Here is a 23242-nt window from a genome sequence, read left to right on the forward strand (position 1 = left end):
TTTAGGGTTTTTAAGGCAAAATGATCAATATTGAAGTTGATACGTTCATATAATTGAAAGCGTCATCGATCCGCGGGGTGTACGGATCCACTTTTGATTTTCAATGTTTGGGAGTCCTCACCTAGTTATTACGGTCTAAGAACTGAACATCGACTCAAGATGGATAAAAACAACTAATCTACAAAAAGAAACTAAGTCCGGAGATCACGTTACGAGATTGGAAGGTGTTAGGCACCAACCCCGCCCGGCAAAAGTCGATCTCTACTATTCCCCAAGAAGATTACATTGCTAAATAAAACCTAGAATAAATAAATAAAACAAAATAAAAAAATAGAAGGAAAATATACCTATGTGATCGCAATAACTCGTTACCTCAGAACTGGTAGAGTGGTTCTTCGTAAAATATTTCTCGCTTCGTTTCTGTTACTGGATCCGGTTCAGATCTCCAAGGTGAAGTGTCTCCTTCTTAGATCTGAGTGTTTCCTAAATTTTTTGATGAATTTCTGGTTGTTTTGTGGAGAGTTTCTAGGTATTTTTGAACAAAAACTAGGGTATGGATGATATGTAAGGGGTTAGGACTTCAAAATCAGGGTTTTGGAAAGGTCAGGGAGGCTTTTTGACCTACTTTTTCTAGGGTTTTCTTTAACCTACGAAATTAGGTTGTGGTAATTTTGATGTTAGGGGTATTTTGGTAATTTAGTTATTTTTAGTGATTTTTATCATAAAGCTTCTTTTTGTCTGCAAGATGATGATTTATATGTTTTTGGGATTATATTTTCCTAACTTAGGGTGGTTTTTACAAATTTATTAGTTTGAGATACCTCATCCGAATTTCTGAAACATATCTAGTAACAAAATAGAGCATTGGAATAATCATCCATCATTGGAAATCATTGCGATCGGGTTGACAAGTTGATTAATCAAGTGAATGCAAAAATGGGGTGTCTACAGATACCCCTCTTTGGCAAAGGGTTGAAGCAAACTAGATAGCAAATCTATTTCGGTAGATAGTACGATATTTGAATGCCAAAGCTAGTGACAACTCATTTTGTAGCTTGATTTAACAATTCGTCAAGATGTTCGGATCCTTGAGGGTAAAACTCTCCCCGAACTAAAAAGTTGTCAAGTCCTTGAGTGTGAGCTCTTACTGACAGTGTCAGATCCTTGAATTAAAAAAATTCTCCTTGACAAAAAACGTACAAGTGCGTGTACTCAAAATCTGAGATAAATCTCAAAGATGGTCTGAGCTAGGTTTGAGCATAAATTAAGTAAAATCTGAGCATAAAATTGAGCATAATCTGGGCATAAACTAAGCATAATTCCGAGAAAACCCTCGGGGGTATCCGAGCATAATTTCTAGAAAACCTTCGACGGTATCTGAGCATAATTCTGACAAAACCCTCGGTGGCATCTGAGCATAACTGAACATAATTATGAGAAAACCCTCGGCAACATTTGAGCATAATTCCGAGATTATCCTCGACGGTATCTGAGCATAATTCTGAGAAAATCCTCGACGACATTTGAGCATAATTTCGAAAACACCTTCAACATAATTTCTAGAAAACCCTCGGCAGCATATGGTTGAGTAAAACTGAGAATGAATGAATGAATCTGGGAAAAAATGATTGAAAATGAATATGGAAAAGAATAATTCAAAATAAATCTAAAAAAGAATGATTGAATCTGGGAATGAATAGATCTGGGAAAGAATGATTGAATTTGAAAAAGAATAGATCTGGGAAAAAATGATTAAATCTGGGAAAGAAATAATGCCTATCTCTTATTCTAGGTGAAAAGGTAATGAGTTAATCTCTAGGCAAAACCAAATATGATATCAAAAACGCTTCTATTTGAACCTCAAAGTCTTTCAAAATTTTATGAATTTTAACTTCTTTTGAACCTCAAGGATTTTCAAAAAAAAATTGTTATTAAGAGGGTAACCTTAAATTTGGGGTTCCCATTATCTTTTAGGATTAACATTGATCAAGTTTGAGAACAAAATACGCCTAGTTTGACAGGAAATAGTGTATTGAATACATCTCGTAAAAAAATGCCCCTAGTATAATGGAGAAACTAAATAAGAAAGAAAGTACCCCCTACATGAATGTTTGAAATATTTGATTATCACAAACGCAATAAAGATTCAACTTTTAATTTCGACTTTTTATATTGAAGATTTTGAGTCAAGCTCAAGAAAATAAATTATTTCCTTTCGAGATTCATTGTAGAATCTACCATTTTCCCTTTTGGCTCACTTGGAGAAGTAACAATTTTCAGATCAATCGTAGACGATGCTCGTGACTTCTGAGTCTTTGCTTGGTTTAAACTGGGTGTTGAACTTGATTATTTGGACTTTAGATGTTTCGGCTCGAACTGCCTTTTAGCTTTTCAACTCTATGGAGATTTTCTTCTATTTTTCTTTATTGCTCTAACTTTTGCCTAGATTGCCCTTTCAAGTTTTCAAACTAGTGAGCATGCTTTAGCTTTTGCCTAGATCACCTTTTCAAGTTTTCGATATAGCGAGCATTATTCTTTTTTCTTTACTCTGATTGTTGCCAAGACCGTCCTTTCAGATTTTCAACCTTGCGAGCTTACCTTAATTTTTGCCTAAGTCGCCTTATTGGGTTTTAACTTAGCAGACTCTTTTTTCTTTGCTCTAATTGTTGCCAAGACCCCTTTCAAATTTTTAACCTTGCGAACTTACCTTAATTTTTACCTAAGTTTCCCTTTTGAATTTTCAACTTAGCATGCTCTTTTTTCTTTGCTCTAATTGTTGCTAAGACCGTTCTTTTGGATTTTCAACCTTGCCGTAATTTTGGCCTAAGTCGCCCTTTCAAATTTTCAACCTAGCATGTCCTATTTCCTTTTGAACTTCTAGAGTTACTGCCTGATCATGATTTGCTACCTTCCTTGACTTTTTCACATGGTACTTAGGAGGATTTTCATGGGTAAGCTTAGGACTGGACATAAAAAAAAAGAATTTTGACGCTTAAAAACCCGAATGCCCTTTGTGTGGCATTTTATCTTAAATTTTCTTTTTTTCCTTTGAATTTTCATCCCCATTTTGACAATATTTCTTTTTTGAATTTTATTTGTGAGGGAAATTTTTTTTTTTTGATGTGGTCAGGCCTAAGATAATTTCTCAGGTTGCCTACGTACCCCAGAATTTTGGGGTCAGATCAAAACGTAGTTTGAATTTTTTCCTCCCCTAGGTTGGGTGATCAGGTTGAGAACGAAAAATGTATTTTTCTTTTGAAAAAAACTACAAAGGGATTGAGAAAGGATATATTGAACTGGGCAATAAGATAATTGATTCGGCCAAAGATAGCCTCCTTAAACGTAATATCGTTTGATTTAGTCAAAGTTGGTTGGTTCTGGTAATTCAATTCCATCATGGTTTTGAACTCTGACAGCTTTTCCCGGTAATATTTCTTTGATGATGAATGGACCTCCCCAATTTGGTTTGAACTTCCCTCCAGGGTCAAAGATAGATGCCCGATTCTCCTTGAGTAATAAATCCCCAACTTATAAGTGACGGGCCTTCATCTTTTTGTCAAATGCACGGACGACTCTTCTTTGATAAGCCTGCTCGTGGTACAAAGCTCTTAGTCGTTTTTCTTTGATTAAATTTAATTTTTCATACCGTTGACGATCCCAATCTGCTTCTAACAACTGACTTTCCAACAAGACCCTGAGAGATGAGATTTCCATTTCGACTGACAAGACTTCTTTCATACCATACACTACGGAGTAGGGAGTAGCTCTAATAGAGGATCGAATTGAAGTTTGATATGCCCATGTGCAAACGATAATTTTTCTGACCAATCTCGATTTGATTGACATGTTTTTCTAATGATTGTCTTCAGATTCTTATTGGCTGCTTCAACTGCTCCATTGGTCTGAGAACGGTAAAGAGATGATTTATGGTGCGAGATTTTAAACTTTGATCATAGTGTAATAACTTTAGCTTTAAAATGTGATCCATTATCAGAGATCAGTTCTGAAGGTACCCCATATCGATTGATGATGCTTGTTTGGATAAACTTTACAACTTGAGATGCAGTGAGGACAACATAAGATGCAGTTTCGACCCACTTAGTAAAATAATCGATAGCAACTAGAATCTATTCATGCCCGTTTGATGCCTTATGCGATATTTTACCAATAATATCAATTACCCAAACTAAGAATGACCACGGTGAAGTCAGGCCAACTAATTGAGAAGGTGGCACGTGTATGAGATTTGCGTGTATTTGACATTTGTGGCAGGTTTTGACCATGTGATGACAATCTGTTTCAATCGTGGGCTAGTAATACCCTTATCTCATAATTCTCATAGCTAACATTTTTTCACTCATTTGAGGACTACAATCTCCTGAATGTAGTTCAACCATTATCTGTTCAGCTTGATCTTCATCAACACATGACAAATGAATCCCATCATAAGACCTTTTGTATAAACTTCTTGCACACAGGATGAATTAAGATGCTAATCTTAGTATGGTTTGTCGTTATTTCCTCGATGCTTCTTCCGGGAATTCTTATTTTTCCAATATTCTTTTGACATCTGTATACCATGGCTTTCCATTAGGTACTCGAGTAACAATGTTGATTTGATAGCAATATACAAGTTTGTTATGGACTTCGATAGTGATATGTCAACCCCAAATTTTTAATTCGTATCTCGAGGAAAAAAATAAATAGTGTAATTTTAAGAAAATCTTGAAAGTAGGACTTAGGGGTAAAATTTTAAAATATTTCTGATCATTTTTAATGGAATTTGACCTCACCATTGGATTCAAAATGATGGAAAAACATACTTTAACCTGTAAGCATATACAAATGCCAGTCCAAATATAAAAGTTGTAAAATCTTCGATTACCGGGTCGGACCAAGTTAAAATAGTGACTTTTTGTTAGAGAAAAAATTAGTAAGATTCGATTATACCATTGGGTTCGTAATGAAAAATTATTGAATATAGACTATTTATTTATCATTTTTGGAGATCAGAAAGTCGAATTATCGTCAAAAACGAAAACGACATCAAGTTTAGGGGTCACCTCAGGCCAAAAATGTAAATTTTTGATGGAGACATAATTTGTAGAAATTGAATATACCATTAGATCCGAAACGAAAAAGTAGGTGAAATAGAGTATTCATTTGTCAGTTTTGGAGTTCGGATAGTCAAATTATTGTCGATCAAAATAATTGGCAAAATACCGATTTTGTCCCAAATTTTATATAAATAAAATTTTAATATTTTTTTTATATAACATCGTCTTCCCCAACTCGTCCAACAGCCAACGATTTTAAATTTTTTTTTATTTTCTTCGACCTTCCACCTCAAATCTCTCGCAAACGGCTCGTCGTCGACGACCGACGCAGAAGGGAGAAATGTCAACAGCTACGTTCTCTACAAAACCCACCCAATCTCTTTCCATTTCAGTTTCTTTTTCATCCAATATCGTCAAAAATTAGACGTATTTAAATATGAAAATTTCGAAACTTTGACATCAGATTTCGTTCGTTTCTGGGTCAAACCGTCTTTCTACGTAGAAGGGAGAAACGTTCGCAACCTTGACATCTACAAAACCCACCCAACCTTTTTTCGTTTCACTTTCTTTTTAACCCGATATCGTCGAAAATCAGCCATACATATATACGGAGATTTTGAAACTTCGACCTCGGATTTCATCCGTTTCGGGGTCAAACCGTCCTCCGTCGCAGAAGGGAGAAAAGACGATACATCGAGATCTTCGAAACCACCGAGCCGATTTCAAAAATCAGTCGCTTCGAAGTTCGATCGGTCTCAATTTTCGTGCTATTCACCTCGATTTTCGTACGTGTTCACCTCGATTTCCATGCACACACTTCGATCCTTTCGCCTAGAAATAGTAAGGAACTTTCAATTTTTATTAGTAATCGTAGATTGTAAAAATTGCATTTAGGATTTTATCGGAAAATTTTTTATGTATTTCCAAAATATAGAATTCTTTTGTTTTTTAAAAATTCACGCCAGAAATTGCATGTTTGATATGTTTAATTGTATTTTTTAACAAATTATACGTGGGTAAGATAGTTTAATGGGTTATTTCCATAAATTGGGTCTTGTGCATGCTCAGACCCCGTTTTGATATGAAATTTGTATTCTTTTTCAATATTATTGATAGAAATAAATTTTATAGTTGAAAAATGTGATTTAATATTCAATGAACTCATATTGAGTTGATGAATATCAGAAAATGGATATTTTATTGAAGAGATTGAAATCTGTAAAAATTGATAAAAGGGAAAAAAGGTATGAAACGGTAAAATGTTAGAGTCACACCCGAGGGGTGATGTCTACATTTTACGTTGTTATGTTGTGTGCAGGTTGGTGAACAGATATCTAGGGATAATATTGTTGGTAGCATGTTTATTTAAATTTCTGTTAGTGCGAGGCGCTGTTTACATTTCCGTTATGTTATTTATTTTAGGCCGAGTGGCCACACTTGCATTAGGGGTGCACATTGGATTGGATAAATCCAAGAACTGAACCAATTTGAAGCTTTTGGATTGGATTGGTTCGGATTAAACACACCCACGGTTCAGGTACGGATCGAAAAAAAAATCCGGTTAGTTTGGATCGGTTCCGGATTAAGAATATAATAAACCAAACCAATCCGAAATCCAAACCAATATATATATATAACGATTTAAAAAAAAAATTATTTTGTTTATTTCTCTTTTCTCCTTCGAATCGAAGTTGGGGGAAAGTCTGAAATTGCAAAACCTAGCCGTCGTCGTCTCCCTCGCTTAGCTAGTCGGAAAACACAGAGGTCTCTTTCTCTCTCTTTTGAAACCTCGTCGTCGTCTGTCCATTCTCGATCGTCTCTTTCGCTCACCTCGTCGGAAAACACAGAAATCTCGCTGCCGTCTGTTCAAGTCTCCGTCCTCTCCCTCGCTTACCTCACCTCGTCGGAAAACATAGAGGTAACTCTCTCTCTCTCTCTTTCTTGTTGTCGTCGTTCTCGTTCGTTTCGAAAACGAAGAGTTTCGGTCGGATCATTGTATAAGAATGATTTTGGTAATTTCGAATTCCATGGGCAAATCACATAAATTTTGGTAATTTCGAATATAGATTTTTGTAATTTCGAATTTATAATTAGAAGAAGAACCATAAATATTAAATAACTCTCCGGCCAAATAGAGAACATCTATTCGTCTCCCCCAGACTGATTTTTCCATCTATTAGCTTCGTCTGCAACTCTAATGGTGAGTAAATCTCTACAAATTCTTCTTTTTCGTTTGAAAATATTAAGTATGAGAACCGAGAACCGATCCGAACCAAGATTGGATTGGATTGGTTCGGTTCTATAGGGTAATTGGATTGGTTCGGTTCCAAAGTTGTAGAACCGATCATGTTTGGTTCGGTTCCAATTTTGCCAAAATCCGAACCAATCTGAACCATGTGCACCCCTAACTTGCATGGTAGGAAACTGGATATCTATTCTCAACCTTGTATTGTTAATTTCTCTTTTGTTTTCAAATGAAAATAATATATATATATATAATATATATATATATATATTATATATATATATATATATATATATATCTATATATATATATATATATATATATATGTAACTATTTTGTGAGCTATTAAAGAGTTTGTGAATGCCTGAAGGGATAGTGCGTCATATCATCCGGAGTGATGTACTATCCTGGGATGTACGGTAGGGACCACCAAGCTCATACGTGGTATATGACGCGTATGAGAGTGGAGTCACAACTGGAATTCGGGATATTCCTCTCTATCTTTACTAGTGAACTTGTAATGTAAAGGTGGTCGTATACGAATGGTTTGTATATTTGGGAATCACATGCACACCTGATAAGTATAGACGAAGATGATTAGTCAGTGAGCACTAAAAATCTATAGTAGTCGAATGTTCTGACACATCGAAAAGAGACCCATTGCTTACGGTCACGTGAAACGACCAGCCTGAGCCGGATAAATGGTCAACAAAACGTGGTAAGTGCAGCGACCGGCCACAAAATCAGGAACTAAAAGCCAGAGAAGAATTGTAACATCATGTTCCGACTGGGAGCGATCTAGTCGTGAATCCCAACTCTCTAATTCTAATACTCCACCATTGTGTCTTATGTATCTGTTGCTTATTTTGATATATAAAATGAAATCCACGTTTAATGTTTCCATTTGATCAATTAGATTTGTATAAAAAGATAATGTTATAGTGAGTAATGATGATCGATGTAATGTGAGTTTTAAAATGTTTAATTGCTCATCCCTGGTTATATGTACCAGTTAATCGTAGTTTATTCTTTAAAATTTTATATTATTAAAATGAGTTAGTATGTTTATTCGTTCATGCTAGGAGGAGTTATTGGTAGAAATTGTTTGTTTCCCTACTGGGTAACCATTGTTAATCACCCTTTCCTTATCTATTTTTTAGTTTCAATTCAGAGCTTGGCGAGGCAAGTATAGAGCACGAATGATGATCATCTGGTTGGTCAGATAGACAACCAGAGTCCGTCACCTGGTAAGTACTAGGGCTATACCCCTAGTGGTGTCAGTTCCCCCAAGTAGTCTTATGGATTCTGTCTTGAGTGTTAGGATTTCTCTTAGAGTGAGGAATTTTGTATAATCCTGTAAATAATTTTTCTTCTTCCGCACTCTTATCTATCGGACATTATTAGACGTATATAGGCTTCCGCTAGTATTATATTTTGTTTGTTATATGCAGGATTGTATGTCGTTTATCAGGTGCAGGTTGAACGCCTTGGAATGCTAACATAAACAGAGGAGACCATGCCGAAATTTAGGTGCCACCTAGTACCTCGAGATCTGATATGGGGATTTGTGTTAGCGTTCGGTGGGTGTAGACACCTCATTTTTTACACTCGCCTGATTAATCAACTCGTCAACCCGATCGCAATGATTCCCAATGATGGATGTGTATTCCATTGCTTTATTTTGTTACCAGATGTGTTTCAGAAATCCGGATGAGGTATCTCGAACTGACAAAATCTTAGAAACCACGCTACGCTAGGAAAATACGATACAGAAATATAGAAATCATCATTTTACAGACAAAAAGAAGTTTCACGATAAAAATCACTAAAAATTGACCAAATTATCAAAATACCCCTAACATCAAAACGACCCTAGAGCCTACGTTACGCTTAGGAAAACTCTCTCAAACACATAAAACAACAAATCGAAACCAAATAAATCACTTCGCCAATTTTCACAAAATTTGACAGAATTACAAAAATGCCCCTCATAAAGTTCACAACCATTTCACACAAAAAATTTCATAAATGACACAAACTAATATTTCCATTGAATTCCTTATGAAAAATCGATTCTAAAACATCCTAGAACATTAAAAATTGACTTAAAACATGAAAAGTCCTCTCTGGGGCAAAACGGTAATTTCACAATTTTCATAATTAAAAATTTTGAAATTAATAAATAAAAAATTAAATAATTAAAGTGAAACATTGATGAAATTAATTTAAAATTTTGAATTAAAAAAATCGATCAATCGGGCTTTCAAGTAAAATTGTTGAGGGTTCATCAGATATTTCTTTAAAGACCCCCCCATTTGGGGGTCCAAAGAATTAAAGATATAATAGAGGGGGGTTCTCCAAAAATTTAAAGCCAATCAAGTAAGACTGAAGTCAAGGTATTAAAGTCAATCAAGCAAAACTGAAGTCAAAATTAAAGTCAATTAAGCAAGACTGAAGTCAAGATATTAAAAGTCAATCAATTAAGACTAAAGTCAAGATATTAAAAGTCAATCAAATAAGACCAAAAGTCAAAATCATAATAGAGTTCTAATTAAATAATAACTCTATCTAACAGAGTTCTAACTAAAAAATAATTCTACCTAAAACAATTCTAATTAAAACACAATTCTACCTAAAACAATTCTAACTAAAAAACAACTCTAACTAAAAGAACTCTAATTAAATACTAATTCTATCCAAATCAACCCTTAAAAAATTCTATAAATAGGGGTGCGCACACCCTATTTTCGTATCAAATCATAAACCCTAAGAGAAATAGGTCTAGAAGCCCCCCTAGCCTCCCATAAACCCTAGTTTTGGAGTCCCAACTCCTTACCTAACATCCATCCTTCGATTTTAGCATAAGAAACGCCTAAAAGCCTTCCAAAAACATTCCAAAATCCGCAACAAACTTGAAGAGTTCAGATCTAAAAATAAGGAGATATCTTGCCTCGGAGATCCGAAATCAAATCCGGAGACAGAACGGAGCAAGGGAGTACGGTACAAGGAGCTATTTTTGTCAGATCTGAGGGAACAAAATCCTTGCTATCGGAAAGGTATAAAATTTTCTTTTATTTTTATCTAGGTTTTTAGCAATGTGATTTATTTGGGAAGTTAGTAGAGATCGGCTTTGGCCGGGCGGGGTTGGTGCCTAACACCTTCCAACCCCGTAACGTGATCCCCGGACTCTTTTTCTCTTTCGTAGATTAGTTTGTCTTTTTTAAAGTCAGTTTGGTTCATAGACCTTAACAACTAAGTGGCGACTCCCAAACCTTAAGGGTCAAAAGTGGATCCGCGCACCCCGCGGATTGAGGGCGCTTTCAGTGGGGCACCACAGTGATAGGCCTCAACTTCATGCCAGGGGGCAAATGAATCATTGAAAAGAGAGTAGCTAAAGCGTCAGCAAATCTATTATCTTCCCTTGACAAGTGTTGGAACATGATGGTTTTGAACTTTCTCACCAAGTTTAACAGATACTTATGATAAGGCTTCAACTTTTCATCCCTAGTTTTCCATTCTTCAAACGACTGATGTATGACAATGGCTGAATCCCTAAAAACTTCAATTTCTGTAATACCCAGATTCAACGCAGCTTCAAGCTCAGTGATGCACACTTCATAGTCAACTGTATTATTGGTGTTGGAGAAAGCTAAATTAATTGTGATAGGAATGTGGCATCCTTCAGGAGAAAACAGAATTGCCCTTACTCCATACCCATTATGATTGGCGGCCCTATCAAAGTATAGCTACCATATCTAATTCTACGATTCTTCTTCAACATGCAAGATATTCTCATCTGGGAACTAATCAACATGCCTTATTTTTTCTATCGCTGGATGATCCGCCAAGTATTCTGTCACAGCTCTCCCCTTGATAGATTTCTGCGTAACATGCAAGACGTCAAATTCTGATAACAAAAACAGCCATCGTGTGGTTCTCCCTGTCAAGACCGATTTCTCGAAGAGATATTTGAGAGGATCTATCCGTGATAACAAGCTGTTAGTTCATTCTTTTTGAGAAGCTTGAAAGTAGGTTACAGACGTTGGTGAGTTGAGCGATGAATCTGCTGACATACTAGATTCTGCCTAAAAAATCTTGAATCTGATTTTCAGTCTCAGACGGTGGCATTTCTTGGATAACTTTAATTTTCACAGGGTCTACTTCGATCCCTCTTTGATTGATCACAAATCTTAATAATTTTCTAGAAGTTGCTCCAAATACACATTTCTGCGGGTTGAGTCGAAATTGGTATTTTTGAATCCTTGTGAGAAACTTTTCTAGTGTAGCAACGTGCCCAATCGTTCCTTAGACTTGACTATCATATCATCTACATAGATTTTGACTTCTTTGTGTATCATGTCGTGCAGTAAAGTTGTAACTTCTCTTTGATAGGTGGGTCCAGCGTTCTTCAAACCAAAATGCATAACCTTGTAGCAAAAGGTTCCCCACTATGTGATGAAGGACGTTTTTTGCATATCCCGAGGATCCATTTTTATCTGATTGTACCCTGAAAAATTATCCATGAAAGACAGCAGCGCTTGCTCCGCCATACTATCTACTAGAACATTTATGTGTGGTAAAGGAAAACTGTTTTTTGGGTTTGTCTTGTTTAGGTCTCTAAAATCCACACACATTCTGACTTTTGCATCCTTTTAGGCACTGGGACGACATTGGCAATCCACTCAAGGTACTCCACTACTTCCAAAAATCCAGCGTTAATCTGCTTTGTAACTTCTTCTTTAATCTTTAGAGTCCATTATGGCTTCATACGTAGAAGTTTCTGCTTAATTAGTTGAGCATCAGGATATAATGGAATCCGATGTTGAACAATATATGTGCTTACTCTCGGCATGTCCTTGTAAGACGACTCGAACACGTCTTTGAACTTTCTGAGCAAGTCTACTATCCCTTTGCGTTCATCGGGGGATAAGGTGATCCCAATCTGAATCTCTTGAGGACTTTATTTTGTTCTGAGGTTGATAACTTCTACTTCCTCCATTAGAGATTGAGTTCGATGTTCATTTTCTTGTTCAGGTAATTTGATTATTTCAAGGGGGGTTCTTCATCAGAAGACTCTCCCTCCGAAGCCAGATTATTAGTTAAATTATCTTTCATTTCATTAAAAAGAGATGGGGTAACAAGACTCATTACAAACTTCACGGATTCACATGACTTAATGGAAATAACAGACTCACCTGACTCAGCAAAAACAACTAAATTACCTGACTCAACATAAATAAAAGACTCATCAATTATGTCGGACTGAACATGACTAATAGGAATGATGAAACCAGTTTCGACATGTAGCACATGACTCATTACATGATAATTAGTCAGAAACCCGACCGTGGACTTGATACAGACTTAGGATTTGAGATCCCCTTCCCAACTGACAACACTAAGACACTATGATCTTCAATGAACAATTGATCAATGTTGAGGGAGTCTAGGTTGAGTTGCCAATCTTCAGTTTCTTTTTCTTCCACTTTTGTGTTTGCTTCCTTTTCAGACCAATCCATATCGAAGAAGATTTCAAACCCCGACAGACGAGTACCCGTGATGTGATCAATAAATGGCTCTGGGAACCCACGGTATCGAAAGTCTTCTCATTCTTTCACGAAATATCCATTAAGGGTCTTACGATAAGGCTTCATTTTAATCAGATCCGTGGTACGCTCTTGCCTTTTTACGATTGTCTTGTCTCGTTTTGTCTTCCAATATTGGGTCCAATCTTCTTTAGTAGGTTCATACCCTAACACGAATATGCCGATGACTTCCTTAATCACTGATGCCTCTTTGATACCTTGTTGCTTGCGACCTAGGCCCATACCAGGAAAGAACCTCATGTTCTTGAACAAGTTAGCCATATAATAATTAGAGGTATTTTTGATAGAAAAATATTCTTTTACCGAGTGATTTCATTGGACTGAGCATATCTTTTCGAATTCAAACCCGCTGAGTTCTACCCCATGTTGTTCTGGTTGAATCTCAAGTAGCGACTGACTCTTGACCTCTGCACTGTTTACAATTCCTACAATCTCAGCATCACCGTGAAGGATAATCATCAGTCCATCTTTAATAAATTTAATCTTCTGAAGTAACCTGGAAGGTATGGCTTTGATTTGGTGTAGCCATAGTCTTCCTAACAATAGATTAAAAGAAGATTAGATGTCTAAGACCTAAAATTCTACAGGAAATTCAGCTATGCCTGTGGACAATCGAAGATGCAAAATTCTGAATACATCCCTCTTGGTATTATCATATGTCCCAACACCCTGATTAGTGGGCTTGAGATCTTCAGCTTTAAATCCGAGGCAAGTGGCAGTCTTTAAAGGGCAAACATTTAGTGCACTACCATTATCAATTGAAACTAGAGGTACCCTCATCCCGTTGTAGTCGACTGTAATGTGTAACAGCTTAGTGTGGCTTGCTCCTTCTTTTGGGAGATCTGAGTTAGAGAAAGACAATATGTTTTTCATATAAGTTGCCCCTGTAGGCATCAAAATTTAAACAGGCCCTTGTAGCCTTCTAAGTTAACAAAAAGCCCACCAAATCAAAATTGGGCCCACAAACCTAAATTGGGGGTCTGTTAATCGGGATAAGCCTCGTACAATTTGGGTGTAGGTTTTGGTAGATAAAGCCCAAGATCTAAACAAAACCAAGTGATCCACATAAATATTGGGCCTTATATCCAAATAAATAAGTTTGGCCCAGTAATAATCCATAAAATCCTTAAAATTGGATTTGGACAAATTTAACCTTTTAAATAAATCAATTAAATCTCTTTAAGTTGGGGTATAATTGGAACGTTAAATTATCTTTAAGTTTATAAATACAAGAGCCTCTCTCATTGAGAGGGGATCTGTATCACTTTTCTCAGAAGACAGAAGTTATCCCTCTAGAAAAGAAGAAGCTCTCAAGCCCTCCTCCAGAGACAAAACAAGGTTCTTTAGAGATCCGGACTCCGATTCAAGAGAAGATAAAGCATAAAGCCCTACTCCGGAAGCTAAGAAAATATTCTCAACCGATAGAGCGCGAAGCTTAGAGAGAAGAAGATCTATAAAAAATCAAGCACAAAACAAAGACAACGTCAAAGCATCCTTCTTAATCGATAAAGCGCGAAGTTTGGAGAGAAGAAAAGCTACATACGTCATCATCACTATTTTGTATTTGACTGTTAATCAGAGGAAACACTGAGATCTATATCTACTTTTCATCAAAAATCAATAAAATCATTTGCGATTATATTTCACGAATCTCGAGGTAGATCCGTTGAAATTTATTGTAGATAAATTTCTGGCACGCTCGGTGGGACAGTCTCAACCTCTCATCTTTCAGTTAACTGCATGAACATCAACTAAAACATCGATGGCATCTCGCAACGTTAACACTATCGCATTTTCCACTACTGAGAAAGGTAAGAAAATCCTTTCTTCCAATCTTGAATCTACTCAGGTTATTAGTCGCGATCATCATGTGACACGAACAATGACAAAAATTGGTGGATCCAAGCTAGTGGAGCCTCTCCAGCATCACTCCAAGAAATGTGCCACAAAAATGGCACTTACCACGAAGGAATCGTGGGCGGACGTGGTAGAAGACGACTCGTCAGATTCTGGATCTGATTCGAAGTCAAGCGAGGGATCATCTAGATCTTTATCAATCACTTCTCCGTCACAAACTCACACATCCATTAGAATAGTAATGACAGCTGAAGCGCTAACGATGGAGGAACAAGTTGCTCAGATGGCAGACACCATCAACAAGTTAACAAAAACAATGGAAGACAAAGATATTCGAATTACAACTCCTGTCAGCCATTTGGAGCAGAAAGACAAAAAGAATAAATCGAGTGCTGACCCCATACATCTTTCAGGATTCACCCCTGAAGCATACGTGACTCTGCATGAAGAAGAACAACGAGCAAACTATTCTGGTTCACGAAAAGCTACTCGAGATTCACCACAAGGGTTTGTTGCTTCACTTTTTGTTCAATAGTTACAAGCAATGATTACTGACACCATTCATGCTCAATATGGGGGCATGCCACAGTCTTCATTAGTTTATTCCAAACCCTACACTCAATGCATTGAACAAATGCGTCTTCCAACGGGATATCAACAACCAAAATTTCAATAATTCGAAGGAAAAGGAAATCTAAAATAGCATATTGCTCACTTAATCGAAACTTGCAACAATGCCGGTACATTCGGTGATTTTATGGTAAAACAATTCGTTTGCTCCCTTCGCGGCAATGCATTCAACTAGTACACTGACTTGGAACCCAACTCAATAGACATTTGGGATCAACTTGAAAGAGTGTTCTTTGGCCGCATCTACAGCACTAGAAGAACAGTAAATATGGTGGACCTCGTCGCCGTCAAACAAAGAAAGGATGAACCGGTTATCGAGTATATCGAGCGATAGAGAAATCTTTTCCTCAACTGCATGGATCGACTCTCTCAATCTTCTACTATCGAGATGTGTGTTCAAGGGATGCACTAGCAACTCCTTTACATCTTGAAAGGAATCAAGCCACACACTTTTGAAGAGCTAGCCACTCGAGCCCACGACATGGAGCATAGTATAGCTATGCATCAGACTCTACGACCAAGTGAGTCTCGAAGGCAAGAAAAGAAGGATGGCAAGTCCTTCAAAACTAAAGAAGTCTTATCTACCACCACCAGCAAACCTATCAAGATCACTGGTAAGAAAAGAGAAGATCAACCAAAAGCTGATTCAACACAAGAAAAAGAAAAAGTTTGAAAAACTCTCAAATAATTTGAGACGAAGGAATACCCTTTTCCTGATGCTGATGTTTTGGGCATGTTTGAAGAGCTATTGAAATTAAAGCTCATCGAACTTCCAATATCCAAATGACCCGAAGAAGCAAGTTCGCGATAATGATCCGAGGTTTTGTCGTTATCATAAGGTGATTAGTCACTCGATTGAAAAATGCTTCGTCTTCAAGGAGAAAATCATGGATTTGGCACGTCAAGGGAAAATTGAACTTGATTGTGTTGAAAATGTTGTTACTTCCAACATGACATCTGTCACTTTTGGGTCTTTTGATCCAATATTCTTGACAAGTCAGTATACAACACAGATTCCATCTTATCAAATCCCAAAAGTTCTACCTCAACCACCACAACCCATGTCCATACATTTTGACGTTGAAAAAGCCTATCCCACGCTGGAGGCAAGGCCAAATCAAATAAAGATCATCACATTTCCCACTTTACTTCAACAAGGACAACAATATCATCCGACTTCAAATTCAAAGTCTAGTATCTCACAGTCTACTTCAGTTGATGATGAAGGGTGGATAGTTGTCACTCGTCGAAAAAGACGTCCTACATACTTGCCGACTCTTTCTACTTCAAAGCCAAAGAAAAAGATAAGAAAGTCAAAACCAAGTACGGGGTCAAAGAAACGAAAGAGAACAACAAAGAACAAGGCTTTCCGAGTTCCGCCCGTAGACCCTGAAGACATCCTTCAGCACCTACCCCGTGTGCCAATTAATCTTCTAGCATTCTTACCTAAGAAATTCTTAAAAGAAGTCTGCACGGTGTCATGTCATCAAGTGGAATCAGAAGTGCTTGAAGATAATATTGATGATAGGTCCAAAGAACATCCTACTACTTCCAATGATAGAGATCAACGATTTGAGAAGGACAATAGCACCTCAGAAATAGAAGATTCGCAGGTCGACTTGGATTTGTCCAGTGAATTCCAAAAAGTTCAGCTTACTTCAAAGCAAAGCTCAACTGATTCAAAATAGGAACTTCAACTTGACATAAATCCACAATAAGACAGTATGTGTATGGCAACAATTACCTTCACTGATGAGGATCTCCAATTAGGGTCTCGACCTCACAATACGCCTCTTTACGTCACATGTTATGTGAGGGAGAATAAGGTTCAAAGAATCCTCCTAGATTGTGGTTCTACGGTTAACATCATGCCAATTCGTACCATGAAATAAGTAGGGATCTCGTCGGATCAACTTGTTCGCAATAAGTTGATGATCCAAGACTTCAACTTGGGTGGTCAGAAAGCTATCGGCATGATAAGAGTCAAGCTTTCTATTACAGATTTGGAGTCAACAACGTTTTTCCAAGTGATTGATTGTAAAACTTCATATCACTTACTTCTCGGCCGATCGTGGCTTCATGAAACTGGGGTAGTACCATCCACGTTATATCAATGCTTCAAGTACTACCAAGATGGTGTGCAGAAACATGTAATAGTCGAAGATCAACCGTTTGACAAAGTAGAAACGTATTTTGCAGATGCGAAATTTTATTTTAGATGTGACGTCATTCAAGAAGCACTTCCAGTTTCGGTACCTCCTTCTAGCAAGCAAAAATTTGATAAAGGAAAGCATACTATGAATGATGCCGAGGAGATTTCTCCTGATCCTCCGCTTTAGAAAGAACGAAGTAAGAAGCAAGAACCAGAAACTCGACAAATCAAGGTGGGTCAATCAATGGTGGATGCGTCATCCACAATCGTGTTGCCAACCCCGATGCTTCGTTATGTGCCGCAATCGAGACGAAAGTCGGGACAATCACCTTTCGAAGAGATTTCTTCAAAGACCAAGCTTTCTTTCTCTAAAATCGAATTGGAGACGTTGAAAAAAGAGTTAACCTTTTCGGTTACACCTCTCCAAAAATCTTATATAGTAAGGACATCTGTGGAAAACGTTGTCCCAACTACGTCAATCGCGAAAAATCATGAAGACAACCTCGCAAACGTAGAGTCTAAAAGTTGGTTCAGTCCTAAAACTTCAAAGTTATTCAAGATTGTCGGTTATGAAAAATGTGAACCTGTGCGATTGGGTGAACTACCACAAACTGATCAAATTCATGGTTTAATTACAACACAAGTCAAACTCGTTCGAGCTGGAGAAAGAGTTTCATTCACATGAGCGGGGCTAGGGTATACGCCAGAAGTTCCAATCAAAATTTCTAAGATGAAGACGACTTCTTCACAACATACTACAGTAGAAGTCATCGATGAGTCTGTAAAAGAAATACCAGTTTCATGAACATCGATCTTTGATAGAATTGATGGCCACATCTCGACCACGTCGGTATTTGATCGATTGGGTGCTTTAGATGATCATCATGATGTACAAATTCATGAACCTCGTGCGTCTGTTTTATCTAGACTTGGTCAGAATGTTGGAGTAAAAATACAAAGAGAATCGCGACGTCGATCTAAGCAAAGAAATAAATATGTGAAGCATAAAGATAGTAGTGATTTGCATATCACTATTCCATCTCGCATAAAACGACAAGTAGCTTTAGAGGTCTTAATATCAAATGCATTGGTAATGAAGCGACACACCATCATCCTCACAAACCAAATGAGCAACAGCCGAGCTTCAACTGTTGGAACAGACAATTCTGAAGATGTTGTTTCAGTAAATCATATTACCATTCAAGAATTCCTTGAAGAAGATTCTACGTCGTCAGATGAAGAACTCGAAAATGCTCCACCGATCTTTGAAGAAGGTGGATAAGCCACTGTCGACGACTTGAAATAAATAAATCTTAGGACAATTGAAGAGTCGCGACCCACGTTCATCAGCACTCTTCTAACCTAGAATGAAGAAGTTGAGTACTTCAAGTTGCTACATGAATATAAAGATGTCTTTGCTTGGACTTACAAAAAAATGCCAGGACTTGACCCGAAGATCGCTGTTCATCAGCTCGTAGTTAAACACGTAATTCGTTCAATAAAATAGGCACAACGTCGTTTTCGACCAGAATTGATACCACAAATTAAGACAAAGATCAATAAATTGATTGAAGCTAGCTTCATCTGAGAAGTAAATAATCCAACCTGGATTTCCAACATAGTTCCGGTAAGAAAGAAGAATGGACAGATTCGCGTATGTATCGATTTTCGTGACTTGAATAATGCGTGTCTAAAAGACGATTTTCTGCTCCCAATCATAGAGCTTATGATTGATGAGACTACGTGACATTAAGCTTTTTCTTTCATGGATGAATTTTCTAATTACAATCAAATTCGAATGTCACCAAAAGACGAGGAGCCTACAGCCTTTCGTACCCCAAAAGGTATATATTGTTACAAAGTTATGCCTTTTAGACTTAAGAATGCTGGTACCACTTACCAACGAGCTATGCAGAAGATCTTTGATGACATGATACATGACAAGGTCAAATGTTACGTTGATAATTTAGTAGTAAAGTCTAAGAAAAGAGAAGATCACTTACAACATCTATGTGATACCTTCGACAAATTACGACGGTACCAGCTCAAGATGAATCCATTAAAATGCACTTTTGGAGTTACCTCGGGTAATTTTTGGGATTCGTGGTTCGGCATCACGGTATTGAAATCGATCAAAACAAGATTGCAGCCATTTAAAAGATTTTGACACCAAAGAACAATCATGAACTCAAAAGTATACAAGGCCGACTTGCTTACATTCGTAGGTTCATTTCAAACTTAGCTGGGCGTTGTCATCCCTTCAGTCAATTGATGAAGAAAAATACAACATTTGAATGTGATGACATTTGTGAGAATGCTCTGAAAAGCAGCAAGGAGTATCTTCTCAAGCCTCTTATTATTTCTGCACCAATTCCTAAAATGCCATTGATTCTTTATATTAGTGCACAAGAAATGTCACTAGGAGCATTGTTGGCTCAAGAAAATGACGAAAGAAAAGAATGTACACTCTACTACTTGAGTCGAACTCTTGTTGGAGCAGAAATAAACTATTCACCCATCGAGAAGACATATTTAGCGCTTATCTTTGCCACAAAGAAACTCCGGCATTACATGTTATCGCACACAATCCGACTCACTGCGCAAGCGTATCCACTCAAGTACATCATGACAAGGCCAGTCTTGTCGGGAAAACTAGCTAAATGGGCCCTTCTCTTATCAGAATTCGAGATTATTTACATCCCTCAAAAGGCTGTAAAAGGGCAAGCGTTAGCCGACTTTCTTGCTGATCAACCTATTCCGACTGAATGGGAATTATCTCACGACTTGCCTGATGAAAAAGTATTCTCTATTGATGTACTTCCAACTTGGAGAATGTTCTTTAATGGGGCCGCTAGAAAAGATGGAGCGGGGGCAGGTGTAATTTTTATCACCCCACAAAATGAAGTATTGCCATTCTCGTTTGCCTTGACAAAACTATATTCAAACAATGTTGTAGAATACCAATATCTGATCATTGGTTTAGAACTCGAGCTAAAGATGAAGTTACACCAACTCTATGTATATGGGGACTCACAACTTATCATTAACCAACTCTCAACAGAGTATGACGTTCGAAAGCATGAGTTAGTGCCTTATCACCATTATTCAGTACAACTTATAATTTGAAGACGTCATCATTAGGCATGTACCGAGAGCTGAAAATAAGGAGGCTGACACTTTAGCTAGTCTTGCTGCAAGTTTGGCTATGCCAGAAGGAGAGATAATCAGTATCCTTATTTGTCATAGGTAGGTACTACCTACTTTGATAGAGGAAAATTACGATGCGTACGAAGCAAACACCGTCGAAATAGTCGAAGTCAAAGATTGGAGACAGCCACTTATTTACTATCTACAGCATGGGAAGCTGCCAGACGATCTAAAATACAAAATTGAAATACGTCGTAGGGCACCTCAATTTTTATATTTCAACGATAAGTTATATCGTCGCTCTTTCAATGATATCTTAATGAGATATATTGGAGATGATGAAATCCAAAATGCTTTAGAAGAAGCACACTCTGGAGTGTGCGATTCACATCAGTCAGGGTCGAAACTCCATCATAGTCTGAAGAGGATGGAGTTCTACTGGCCTACTATGATGAAAGATTCTTTAGACCATGTAAAAAGGTGTAAAGCTTGCCAATTTCATGGGGATTACATTCGTCAGCCATCGGAGCCATTGCATCCTATAATCGCATCTTGGCCCTTTGACAGGTGGGGACTTGATGTCGTTGAACCACTCTCAAAATCTTCAAGGAACATCTCTATATCCTTGCTGCAACAGATTACTTTTCTAAGTGGGCTGAAGGAGTTCCCTTTCGAGAGGTCAAGAAAGAAATGGTAGTTGACTTCATCAAAAATAATATCGTCTTCCGTTATGGCATTCCACGATATATCATGACAGATAATGGGAAATCTTTTAGCAATACGCTGATGAATCAATTCTGCATTAAGTTTAACATTAAGCAGATCTGTTCTACAATGTATAACACTGCAGCAAATGAACTCACCGAAGCCTTCAACAAAACTCTCTGCAAGCTTCTTGAGAAGGTTGTCTCAAAATTGAAAAAAGATTGGTTTGAATGAATTGGAGAAGTACTATGGGCATACAAAACCTCATACCGCACCACCATGCAAGCCATACCTTACTCATTGGTTTATGGAGTTGAAGCTGTTCTCCCTTTGGAATGTCAGATACCTTCCCTAAGGATTACGATCCAAGAAGGTCTAACCTACGATGAGAATGCCAAGTTACGTTTAGTTGAACTTGAAGCGTTGGATGAAAAGAGATTGGAAGCACAACAACGGCTAGAATGTTACCAAGCCCATCTGTCACGGGCATTTAATAAGCAAGTTCGACCACGTTCTTTTCAAGTTGGCGATTTAGTTCTCGCCGTACAACGACCAATTATCCTCTCACACCGCTCTGGAAAGAAGTTTGATCCAAAATGGGATGGGCCTCATATAGTAAAAGAAGTATACATCAATGGTGCATACCTTCTTGTAACACCGGAAGGATTACGTCTTGGTCCAATAAACGACAAATTCCTCAAAAGATACTATGCTTAAAAAAATGATGCTCTTCGGCACGAGCCTAAACAGTTTGATAATGCTCCTTAGCACGAGCCTAAACTGTTTAACAATGTTCATTATTGTACGAGCTTAAACTACATGATACTCCTGACCTGCATGAGTAAAAACTGTGAATGATCCAAAAAATATTAAGAAAGATTAAAAAAAAATTTGAGCTTGCTAGATTGAAAACCTGAGAGGGCGATCTAGGTAAAACTTATAGCATTATCTATCTGAACTACGTTATAGTTTGATCCCATTTTGGGTACGTAGCCAGCCTGTAAAGTTACTTCAGGTTCAACCACATAAAAAAAGGAAAATAATATACTTGTATAAGACAATAAGGGAATTTTATTAATTTTAAATGAAATAAGCAATGTTATAATTTCCTAAGTCCTATACTGTGAAAAAATAAATAAATAAAAAAAATAAGTTTAATATAAAGAAGTAAGGTTCCAAAACTTCTTCTTCAAAGACTCTCTCTCTGCTTCGCAAGCAGCTACTTCATCATCATCAATGATTGGAGCATTAGATAGGCAAGTACACTCCGCTTCAAAAGTAAGTAGAGCCTCTCCCTCTTCTTGAACTTGGGTACTAAGAGACTTTTTAGAAGCAGCAACTTGTGGTAGCAATTTTCTGATCTGAGTCAATTCGGATTCTAACTCAGCTTCTCATTTAGTCAATTCAACTATTTTCTCCTTACCTTCAATCAGTTGTGTACGTAAACTATCCACTGATTGACGTTTTAATTGAGCTTCCTAGTCTAAGACGGATAGTTGAAGATCTCTATCATCTGCTGATGAAGATGATAAAATCCTCTCTCGTCCTGAAAGATACACCTCCACTCCAGCTATAAGCAACTCGAAGAAATTTGCAAAAGGCATAGGATCAGTTCTGAAAGCATTCTTGAGAGAAGAGACAATGGTAGGCATATGATGAGATTGCAATTATCTTAGGTTGGAAAAACCAATATTAAACATCAACTCAACTCTAGATCGAAAGAATTTATCATGAGCTCTATGTAATGCTTGTTAAACACATAAGTCGATGTCACTATCATGCAAGGAAGCTTGTCGAGTTTGGATAGAAACAATAAGCATTCCACGTGACTTCGGAGCAATCA

At 37.3% G+C, this 23242-nt stretch overlaps 1 protein-coding gene across 1 annotated transcript; it reads left to right on the plus strand.

Annotated features, from left to right (window-relative positions):
* Window positions 1-21678: 21678 nt before the first annotated feature.
* Window positions 21679-22116, plus strand: LOC147384586 (uncharacterized). Its single transcript, XM_086424959.1, has one exon. It carries the CDS (start codon window positions 21679-21681, stop codon window positions 22114-22116), a length of 438 nt encoding a protein of 145 aa, XP_086281085.1.
* Window positions 22117-23242: the final 1126 nt, after the last annotated feature.

The sequence above is a fragment of the Akebia trifoliata genome, chromosome 15, assembly GCF_017979445.1.
Source record: "Akebia trifoliata isolate Shusen 1 chromosome 15, ASM1797944v1, whole genome shotgun sequence".
NCBI classification, from domain to species: Eukaryota; Viridiplantae; Streptophyta; class Magnoliopsida; order Ranunculales; family Lardizabalaceae; genus Akebia; species Akebia trifoliata.